General features: G+C 39.0%; 1 protein-coding gene across 1 annotated transcript; it reads left to right on the forward strand.

Annotated features, from left to right (window-relative positions):
- Positions 1-455: 455 nt before the first annotated feature.
- On the forward strand, positions 456-2,847 carry nhlh2 (nescient helix loop helix 2). Its single transcript, XM_077578814.1, has 2 exons — positions 456-899; positions 1,532-2,847. The coding sequence occupies exon 2, from the start codon at positions 1,567-1,569 to the stop codon at positions 1,939-1,941; it is 375 nt and encodes a 124-aa protein (XP_077434940.1). The 5' UTR covers positions 456-899; positions 1,532-1,566; the 3' UTR covers positions 1,942-2,847.
- Positions 2,848-11,495: the final 8,648 nt, after the last annotated feature.

Below are 11,495 nucleotides of genomic sequence, written 5' to 3' on the forward strand. Positions count from 1 at the left end.
ATAAATCATACATAATTTTTGGGATGACTCATTATATGATTGGATCCTTACAAAAATTGTTAGCATCCAAGAATTCCAATCCATCAAGAAATAAAAAGAGATGCATATTAAACATTGCACACCTGCCCACAAACAAATAAATAAATAAGCCCCCCCCCCCCATAATAGAAACAATATATTCGAATAAATTAAGAGCATCCATCATGAGTTTATTGTATTTATTTTCTGTCATTCACAAAACCACATACGTGCACCAGCATGTGTCATGTTTTTCCCTTTCTTTATTATCACACACGCGCATCTACACCCCCCCCCCCCTCCACCACCACCCCACCCCCCTCCATTGGGATGGAAGAACCGCTCAAGGGGTGGCAGAGAGAGAGAGAGAGAAAGAGAGAGAGGGGGGGGGCGTTAGACAATACCTCTCCTCAAATATATTCGAGCCCCTCCGTCCGTGAAGTGAGCCTTTATTAGACGGGGGTCGTTTGGATCTTATCTCACACGCGATAGCGGGAGAGCGAAAGGAAGTGTTAATATGCACATCAAGTCAAGTGACTTCCCATCCTGAAGACTCTTTATCTCCATCATCAGCATCAGCATTACCTTCCTGCACACGGATGGAGGAGTAGCCAGCGCGGTCCGCTTCTATTGTCTCTCCATCATCACATGTGGAGGAGCGAACCTTCTGACGACCCCAAAAAGGTGGCGGCCAACATCACCTGTCTTTTCTAATTCCTCTCCAAATATTTCAACAGCGCGCACTCCCATGTGTGCAAGTTGGAAAAGAAAAAGTTGGCATTGAAGTTGCATGTGCAACACCAAGCTGGATTATGACTTCAAGTTGAGCATCTTTTGATGATATTTGAGAGAGAGAGAAAACTGACAATTGTATCAAGAAGGTGAGTCTCAAATCTGGATCGAAATATGAATAATCTGCTTTAAATCTTTTCCATCAGAGAAATAGTAACATGTAAGTAGATAAATCAATAAGTTGAATTTCTGATTGATAAAAGCTTTATTTTTGTATTAAATATATATATTTTTAAAGCAATAATATTTTGGTAACATTCAGCCAAACAGTTGTGTTATCACTATGACAGATGGCCGAGTCTTATTGTGTTAATTCGCTCATAAATAGATTTGCATGGCATTTAAAAATAAAATCCTACTATTCAATAAAAAAAAGTGGAATGCTGTTCGATAGTCTCTTGCTTTTTTTAAAGATCTATCGATGATATTCTTAATTCATAGAGTTTAAATGTCATCCTGAATGTGTTAAAAAATAGTGTATATTTAGTTTGATTTCCAACTGAGAAATGTCCCTTTTAAAAATCGTTGTATTGTCTCAATTTGAACATGTCGCTTGCCAGCAGTTTATTAAAATTTAGTCAATTTATGTAATTTTCCTCTTTTCTCGGAAATTATGTCAAGTTCATACATTCAACTTTTCCCCCCCCACATGAATAAATTACAAGAACAGAACAGAAGATAGTGCTAAATAATGTTGTTGTCTTACACCACCTCCTTTTAGTGTTGGAACTTCAGTGCAAACGAAGGACATTAAAGATGATGCTCAGTCCGGACCAGGCCGAGGCGGACCTCTCGTGGACTCAATCCGACCCGGAGACGCTGCTGAGCGGCCTCAAGTCGGCGGGCTGCTCGTCCGAGGAGCTGGCGGAGAGTGACGAGCGGGCCAACAAGTGCCGGGCGGATCAGCCTCTGAGCCGCGAGGAGAAGCGGCGACGACGGCGAGCCACTGCCAAGTATCGCTCGGCCCACGCCACCAGGGAGCGGATCCGGGTGGAGGCGTTCAACGTGGCCTTTGCCGAGCTCCGCAAACTGCTGCCTACTTTGCCACCGGACAAGAAACTGTCCAAAATTGAGATACTCAGACTTGCTATCTGCTACATCTCCTATCTCAACCACGTCCTGGACGTTTAAAAAAGAAAAGGAAAAGAGAAAAGAAAAAAAAAGACCACATATTTGGCCTTTGAGATTTTCTTGAACAGTGTTTTATCTTTTATTTTCAAAGCTTCCCCTTTGCTTATATAGTGTTAAGCGGGTGAACAATGATTTCAAAACATGTTTGTCCCCTTCACATAACGCAACAGGCTCGGATGCATTTGCTGCCTCATTATTTCAGATGCGTGGCGACTGGGGCCGGCACGTGGCCCAGGGGCATTAGGGCCACGCTGTGACGTCACGTAATGAGGATCCCAAAGCGAGTCGGGAATTTGAGAATAGCTAAGTCACGTTTTAATTGAATTGATCTGTCCACAATAAAAGACCCAAATGCGATAGGCGGCCCAGTGGACGATAGTAACCAAGCGGAAACTGGAGATGCTAGTTTATTTTCCACTTGGGAAGAATGAGAAAATGCGTAAGTGCCACTTATGATGTATAAAACGGCGACCTTAAATTGTTATTTTTCTAAGTGCAAATTATTTATTTAATTGTGTTGCTATTTAAGACACTTATTTATGTTTACCTCGGGCGTGTGTGTATTGGTTTCGCTTCGATATTTTAGACTGTGGAGTTCAACTTGGAAAGTGGTGGTCTTCTTTAAAATTGCACTTTCTGTTATTTATTTCGTGTGAGTCTGATATGTTTTTATTATTCTTATTGTCATCATTTGATGTCTATTAATTGCCTATCAATTAACGTTAAGCACTTCAAGATGGAGCACATGGCTCTGTATAAAATATTTATTTCCTTATAGTTAAGAGGTTGGAAATGGACCGCTCCGAACTTTCATTTCAAAAACGATTATGGCAAACGGCTTCCACCACCAAGGGATTGATTAAATTCAACCTCTTTTTTTTTTTGCTGTGACCAAAAAAACAAATAATTTACAAAAAGTACTCTGACTTTATTATGTTTAATACTTTGATGTTATTGAGGTGGGGAGGGGTGGGGTATTTGTTTAATTGTCTCTGCTTTGTATTTTGAAATTAATGATGTGCTTTTTCTAGTGAAGAGAAAAAAAAACATATCCTCTATCCAAAGATTTTTTTGTCTCTTCAGGGTTGTGTAGACTACTTGTTGCTTATATGCACATATTTTGTAGTAGAGATATTGTGTGACTGCTGGTTTCTAAAAGACAAACTTTTCATATTTTCCGCTGTTATTTTCAATTAAAAACGGAGAGATTTGAAAAGAAATGTTGTTTGTATTTTTATCTTACATTACAACACTACATTTACATTTCAAAATACGTGGATGTTAATGTCTGTAAATGTTTAATATTGTCATAAATAGCATATTTAACATTACGGTAAGCCCCTCTAACATTATGTTTGCACATTAAACTTGCATAGGCTATAGGAAAATTAATAACCAGTATTTAAATAATGATTCAAATATAATGTACAGCACATAAAAATTGTACCAAATAAATGATTGACAAAGTAAAATTCAGTATTACAGTAAATGGCATTATACAGCACTTAAAAGTTAAATATAACTCTACTCAACAAGTGCACTACTACATACAACAATTTTTTTTAAAGCGACTGTAATATTACGCACATACAGTTTGAACATTTGATTCAGTGATTCTTTTGTGGACCACTAGAGGGAGGCTGTGTACTATACTAATTGTACTCATACCACATTTTGAGAACCACTGGTACAGAGGATGACTTCTGCTTCACTCTCGTGCACGTGGATGCGTGGAAAGCGACAAATGTGAACGTAGTGAGCTTGCTGCACTCACGAAAACACATGCGCGCACACACACACACACAGTGTCAGTGGTCAGCAGCTAAAGGCAGTAGTGGTAGGCTCCTTCGTGTGCGCTCCTGGCTGAAAGGCTCGCTCCCTCCCCAGAGAAGGGGCAGGTGTTACTCCAGACGAGCCAAGACAACCAAATTACTGGCCGTCTGGCACCTCCCGTGGGAAAGCCGGGAGGGAGGGATGGGATGGGAGACATGGAAATTTATGAGCCAGCTCACCGCCGAGATGTATAATATGGCCAAATGTTTTGAGCAAAAAAATACACAAATATTGATATTCATTTGTGATAGAAGCCCATCTATCTATCTATCTATCTATCTATCTATCTATCTATCTATCTATCTATCTATCTATCTATCTATCTATCTATCTATCTATCTATCTATCTATCTATCTATCTATCTATCTATCTATCTATCTATCTATCTATCTGTCCGTCCGTCAGTCCGTCCATTTATATGATTGCCTACCACTAACTTCAACGACGTAATTGTTGAGTTTGGGGATGTGTCGCCAGAATTCTAAATATCTGGGCATTTCTGATATGTCCAACGTAATGCAAACGCTTCCTTTATACGGTGAAAACAAGCGTCGTATTTTATTGCTTTTGCTTGAGACTAGCAAACAAACCAAGCTGATTGTCATAGACTCATAGTCAACAAACAACATCATATTTCTAAATCAAAAGAATCCTCTCATATAAAATTACAATAATCCAAAATCCTGCTTTCCAATGAGCGAAGCGCTTCCTTTCATCGAGTTGACCGTCATTTAGACTTGTGAAGTAGCCAATGCTCAGACTTGTCAATACCCAGAAAGGTTTAATTTTTTCAATTTCCTTTAAAAGAAAACATACTCAATCCAGCAAACTCGTGGGAGAGGAAGATGTAAATGTAGTGGATGTTGTAAATAGGTGTACGGAGATGATCATAAGACGTAGTATTCACTTGTAAAGGGACAGACGCTAAACATTTATCATGTTTGTGGAAGACTCTCTTACAGATCAATGATTGGTTGTATTTCAATAGTTTAGCCAAACATAATGCTAGCTACTAGCTAGCTAGGATAAGCGATATAAAATGTTAGCTAGCTAGCTAACATTATGCTGGTATTTGGCTAGCAAAATGCCTGATAGCTAACACTAGCGTTGCAACATGCTATCCATTTCACAGGCAAAAGAGAACATCTGTACAAGCATGGCGCTACACCGGCGCTATGGGGTGGCTGGAGCCTTGTCAGAAATCTGTGTCACCCCAGTTTTGCCCCTCCAGCATATAATTAGATTTTTCTAAATAAAATATATTTCTAAATTCCTTTCTCAGCTCCCCTATGTATTGGTCATGTCTTCCATCCCAAGCAAAGAGAAATCCTGGGTCTGTGCCTTTGATGCGAGCAACAGAAAAGTCAATTAATTAGACATTGGTTAAACACTTCCTTAATGATCATTAAGGAGGTGATGGTCTATTTTTATTTTTTATTTTAACTACCTGTTGAAATAAAAATCCTGCTCCGAGTTCTTTGGAAGCAATTTACCTCAACATTTTGTTTTCAACTGACATGTCACACATTCAGTTTAAGGCAGTAGAGAAAAGGGTTAAAGTCATTCAAGCCATTTCTCTGTTCCACATAAGTTTTGGTCTGTTTTTTGTTAACAACCCATCCCGGAAGTTTGCATGATGTCATGATGAACAGGTTACCAGTGGTAACCAAAATGGTGTCTACAAGTGCCAGGTAGCCCCCAAGGATCAGATAAGTAGCCCGCAGGCCTGTTCTGAAAGTAGCTCATCAGTGAAATGTTTCAAGTTGCTTTAAAAAAAATAAATAATAATAATAGTAGTGCCAATTCCCATCCAGTTTCACCTCAACGGGGATAAAAGCAGGCGAGTTTGAGCCACTGGCACTACCACTAATTGAACCCTGTTTAATATCTAATCATCAGATATATGCAAATTTGCCCACTCATGGCTTTCAGAATGGAATCAGAGTGATCTGATTGGATGCTTCATAAGTGGGATGATTTTCCAGATGCAAGTACACAAATCCTTTTCTGTCCATGATTTTTCATTTAAAGAAAGATGATAGTTCACCTTAGATTGTTACTGTTGGCATGATTAGAGTGAATGTTTGTCTCGGTAATTGCACAATAATAGAAAATGGGGTGAAATAACCATCATTGGCATAGAGTTTGCACAAGTCCCTGCTCCAATGTTACTTAAAATATTTGCTGTACATTAATGGTGCCTTGATTTACAGTATCTCGCAAAAGTGAGTACACTCCTCACATTTCTGCAGAAATGTAGTTATATCATGGGACAACACAACACTTAGGCACAATGGAAAGTAGTCAATGTACAACATATAAACAGTCTAGATTTATTGTTCCCTCAAAATAACTCAAAATACAGCCATTAATAGCTGTGAAAATGTCCAAAGTGAGCACAGTTAGTTAGTCCTTTTCCCTCCCCAATGTCATGTGACTCATGTTACAACGTCTCAGGTGCAAGGAGCAGGTGTCTTGCATTTTGTATAACAGCATTTTTGTACAATACTGTAGGTAATGAATTAGCTCTGTGGCAATGCTTGTAACTCAAAGCACTCACAATTCTCAACTCAACTCTTAAATATTTTTTCCCCATTAAAATTATTGGAATTGTCATTAATCTGTTCCAATCCAACTTTCTTCTCGATTGCAACTTGGTCAATAACACTGACTTGCAAATACACACAAAGAAGAGTTTCATAGGGAATGATAGTCATTTTTCACAGATAATAAATAATATGCCGTATGACTGAATCGTTGTATTGTCTGCATATGTTTGTGGTCAGCGTGTTGCTTAAATGCTTACAACATGGCAACGTTGGTGCCATTTGTTTGTGTCTCTGTGTAATTCTCTTTGATTTATGTTTATTTTGCAGTAACCTTTCAGCCTCATTTTTAAAGAATTGAAGACAATCTTGCGAACCTGCTCCATGTTGTAAAGTGAGTTAATTTTAATTCATTGCCACCACATGCACCAGAGGTCAACTAGTGTTCTGGAATGGATTTAGTTCCACCTCCTTAGTTCCACTGTAACATGACTCAAAAAGGGCTCATTGCAATAGCTTACCTAAAATAAAAAGAAATAAAACATTGACAGATTGTGGTCTTCTATCCAAAACTAAAACAAGCTGTGAACTTGTGGCATAGCTTGGACTTGTGCTTGAGTCCACTGAAAGGCTGTGTCCATCTGTACACTTCCATTAAGGTGCCACAAGGCCATTTGTTTTTTTCCCATCCTCATCTCTAAAGCTGTGCTAGCATCAGCTTCCTTCAATTTATTCCTTACCCCATACCCACCACCACTTACCCCCTGAACACGCCCCTTCCCTCCATCCCCCAAACTGCTGAGGGCGCTGAACAGCCTGGCTGACAGTGTGGCTGCTGTTGCTGTGTGTATGTGTGTGTGTGTGTGTGTGTTTGGGAGAGAGAGAGAGAGAGAGAGAGAGAGAGAGAGAGAGAGAGAGAGAGAGAGAGAGAGAGAACGCGAGTCACATTTCACTCACACACTCACACACACAGCACAGCAGGCTTATGTAATGGTAGAAGATGAGGCGTGACCATATGTCAGGAAGTGTGCAGACTGCAATCGACGGTAGAGCCGCCACCATCATCATCATCATCATCATCCTCTTCATCACTTGGGCGTGCTCGGGTCGCTCCTTGCCAGCATGCACGTGGCGTTCCACTCACACCCGTTTAATTCGGAGAAGTGGCACGCTTTGTGCAAATTGGACAGGGACAGTGTGACAACAAACAGCCATATGTTCACAACATTGGAGAGCTGTCATTTTTCCTCGCTGGCTTTTATGCTGCGCACCCCACGGATGTGCGTTCATGTTCAAAGCGCACACGCAAACACCTGATGGAGGTGTGTGTTTTGGAGGACGCAAACCCCCGCCCCACTTCCCCGATGAAAAGGGCTTGAGCAGCATCGGTACAGAAAGTACAAAGCCTTGTCCATGTGTTGAAATGCAGCCCACGGGATGGGCCGTATTATCCGGGCCTACTTCACCAGCCGGGTCCCGAGGCCCGATCTGGCTCGTGGCCCTTTGTCTCCAAACAGATGGGAATGGGGAAAGAGGAGAAATGGAGAATCAGACAGCGAGAGTGTGTGTGTACTGTGTGTGTTGGGTGGCTGGGGGGTTGGAGGGGTGTCGGGGCGAGGGACGGGAAGGGGGTTGAGAAAGGGCCAGTCTGTTCTCATTAAGTGCTGTATTGAAGACCCCTCCCAACATATACACACACACAATGCGTCAGCAGCCGCGGATGGTTCCCTTCTCATTCAGACTCACGCTCAGACCATCTGTACTGGGGCTTGTCATAAGTTGTGTGTGCATACATTAGAGGCCTCGGAACCGCATAGCCCAATCTGGACACTTACAATCATGACATTTCCATTTGCTTAAGAGCTTTGAAATCCAATTGTTTTAGGGTGACTTTATTCAGCACATTGTTGCCCCACTTTTTGGACCATTATCTACAGATAGGCACCAGCGTGCCAAAAAAACAAACATAATAAACCAATTATTCCTCCCTATAGCCAATTAAAAGCTCTAATTTGATTGTGATGTGTCATTATGCAAGTTTGACAACTGTGCATAGTATATTCTATTATTGTATAAAGTTGTAGACGTTGGCAAATTTGTAGTACCTCAAATCAATTTTACCCATTGACATGAATTAATGTGTTTCAAAAATAATGTCATAATTTTTTTTACATGAAATATAAAGAATTAAGCACTTCATGGTTCAATCGTCTTCAAAATTTGCAAAACAGCAAGTGCATTTTTCAAAACAATTTGCACAAATAGCTAAATATTATCATTATTATTATTATTATTATTATTATTATTATTATTATTATTATTATTATTATTATTATTATTATTATTATTATTATTATTATTATTATTATTATAACTAACCCATCTCTCAAAAGTAATATCGGTGTCAATGAACAAATCAGAATATTAGAATGACAAATACTTGTGTAATTGTATACGGATAAGACAGTCAAAATAAATTGCTGAGTCATGTTGTCAATATAATGTGTTTTTCCAATGTAAACTGTGGCTGAAGTTATGATGACCATTATTCTAAATTGTAAGTTACGCCTCATTGCATGTGGAATATTGATTGCAAAAGAGTGCACAAGATTCACAAGGCTTTTACTGTTTGTGCTGAACAATCTCATGCAATGCAGATAGGAAACGACAGCATTGCATTGCACAAAGGAATTTAAATTGGAATGTAAACATAGTATAGTCTTATTAGGGAAAACTGTACATTCAGTGATGTAGCAATTAGCGTGCACCCTGCTACACCTGACGATCCTGGCTTTTGGGCCACAAATTGTCATATACATTACAAAGAACATCTTCTATTGCTATGAGCTATTTCAGAAAAACTGGTTGATCATTGGTTTCTCATGTTTCACACATTTCCCTTTCTTAGAAAAAGTCCAAAAACACCTGGGGGAGAAAAAGTCTGATGGAAATGTAATTTAAAAAATGCTCGGCGTGTTGTAACAAATTGTTCAACTATTTTTTGCATGTAAATACTTATATGATGAACTAATGCCAAAATGTGGGGTGTGAGACAATTCAAGAGGGTCATAAAACACATTTTGATGAACATGACAAAATCAATTGATAATGTAGGAAACAGCATATTCATTTACATCGATGTGCCAACGCATTTGCAACTTGTTCATTTTTTTTTTTAAACTGCTGTTCTGTAAAGAGTATTAATATGAATACGTGTTGTGTTTTGTTGCCAAAGTCGTGCTGGTAATCCATTATCAAGAGCATCCCATCCATTCCATGTATTGTCATTCTTCACTCATATCATTGCAAAGTTGATAATAAATATAAGATAACATTTAAGACTGCAACTTTTAGCCATGAACAAGCACCTTCATCACGTGTGTGTGGTCTTATAAAGCCTTCTCTTCCCACTTTATCTTCCTTTTTTACAAGCTTTCATTTTCTCTTCCTATTTACCAAAAAGCCCAAACTCATAAACTGTGTGTCTTTGGGGAGGGATCCATCCATCTTCCGGACACCAAATTCAATTCATCTGGGAGTGTGGTGGGGGTTGAGGGGCTTGGCCCATCTGCACGCGTTTCCCACTTTGAATAAACACGAAAAGTGGCAGCACGTGCTTCAGATCAACACTCACACATTGGAATTAAATGCACATATTTACAATACATAGGCAAAAGTATGTATAGACTTAAAAATATAGCATTTCTAAAGGTACTGGATAATGGATTTTTTTTTAAAGTAATTTAATAAAGTATTTGACAGGCACCGATGGAAGGAAGAAAGGAAGAAAAAATTTAATAAATTAGCAAAAAATAAAAAATAGGGAAAGAAGGAAGGAAGGAAGGAAGAAAATTAGAAGACGTGAAATGAAAGGAAGGAAAGAAGGAGGAAAAATCATGTCTATAATGTGGAGGATGAGGTAAACAAGAAAGGCAGACAAACAGGTTAAAGCAAGAAAGGATGGCAATTAAGGAAGGCGGAAAGAAATACAGAAGAAATTTAAGTTTAGGAGGGAAAGAGGGGAAAAAAATCATGTAGGCTATAAGGTGGATGGAAGGAAAGAAGGAAAGCAAAAAAGCAGGTTTAACTTAAGCAAAACATGATGCTTTTTTTTAAGCGGCTCTAAGTGAAGAAAGGCCAGAGAGAAGGAAGAATATCAGGAAGGAAAGAAGAAAAATGATGACTGAGGTCGAAGGAAGGAGAAAAGGAATGAAGAAGAGTAGTGATAGAAGCAAGGAAGTAAGGACGCACAAATAAGGAAGGGTCGGATAAAGGTAAGAAGGCAGAAAGTATGTTTTAAATTAAGTAAGGACGTATGCAAGTTTGCAAGTAGATCTGAATGAAAGAAGGCAAGAAGAAGAACGAAGGGAAGGTCAGAAAGTCATGGAGGGAAGGTAACCATGAAGGAAAAACTACTTTTTAGCAAAAGAAAGATGCAAGCATGGGAGTGCAAGAATAAAAAAGCAACTCGGAAGAAAGAAAGGTCATGAAGGAAAATATGCCAATTTTTGATTATACATATGAACCCAGTGAAACTTTCTGAGCACAAACCAGAAGGGCTCCTTGAAAACGTGTAATCATACACGTCAGTGCAACTATAAAAATTGCGACATGTAAAATCCCCAACGTTGTAATAGTCAAACTAAACCACATGATGGCGCACTAATCTTACACAAAAGGGAGACGACATCGTTTTCTCATTCTTGACAAAGCCGATCATCCTAAATGTTTTTGAATGACATACATTCGATTGGGGATTATTTTAATGTGGCGTATGTATCAATGTGAGTACAAAACTATTTTAAAATCTTGTAAATATGAGTTTTTAATGAGCAAAAGAACGTGTTACAATTATACAACACCCCCATCCTTGACAGAGTATTGGCTTTATTGTCTCCAAGGGGATGGAGAGAGGTCATGCAAAAGTCATGACCTCTATTGTGTTCTGGAGGGCTTGAGTTCTAAGGCTGTGTATGTGTGTGAATGAGTATGTGTGTGTTGGGTTGAAAGGAAGACAAAATATTGATTTATACACAGCCACCTTATTGCTCCGGGCATCTGTTGCTTCGTTGTGCGCGTGTGTTTGTTTTTTGTACCTCTATGTGTATTATATGTCAATTATTATTTCATATTTAGCGTCTTTAGACTGTACTGTATAATCTAATTAAATGAAT

This window comes from Vanacampus margaritifer, chromosome 1, assembly GCF_051991255.1.
Source record: "Vanacampus margaritifer isolate UIUO_Vmar chromosome 1, RoL_Vmar_1.0, whole genome shotgun sequence".
Classification (NCBI taxonomy): Eukaryota; Metazoa; Chordata; class Actinopteri; order Syngnathiformes; family Syngnathidae; genus Vanacampus; species Vanacampus margaritifer.

Excerpts from the sequence above, each read along its gene's own strand:
- nhlh2 (XM_077578814.1), top strand. The coding sequence starts at position 1,567 with ATGATGCTCAGTCCGGACCAGGCCGAGGCGGACCTCTCGTGGACTCAA.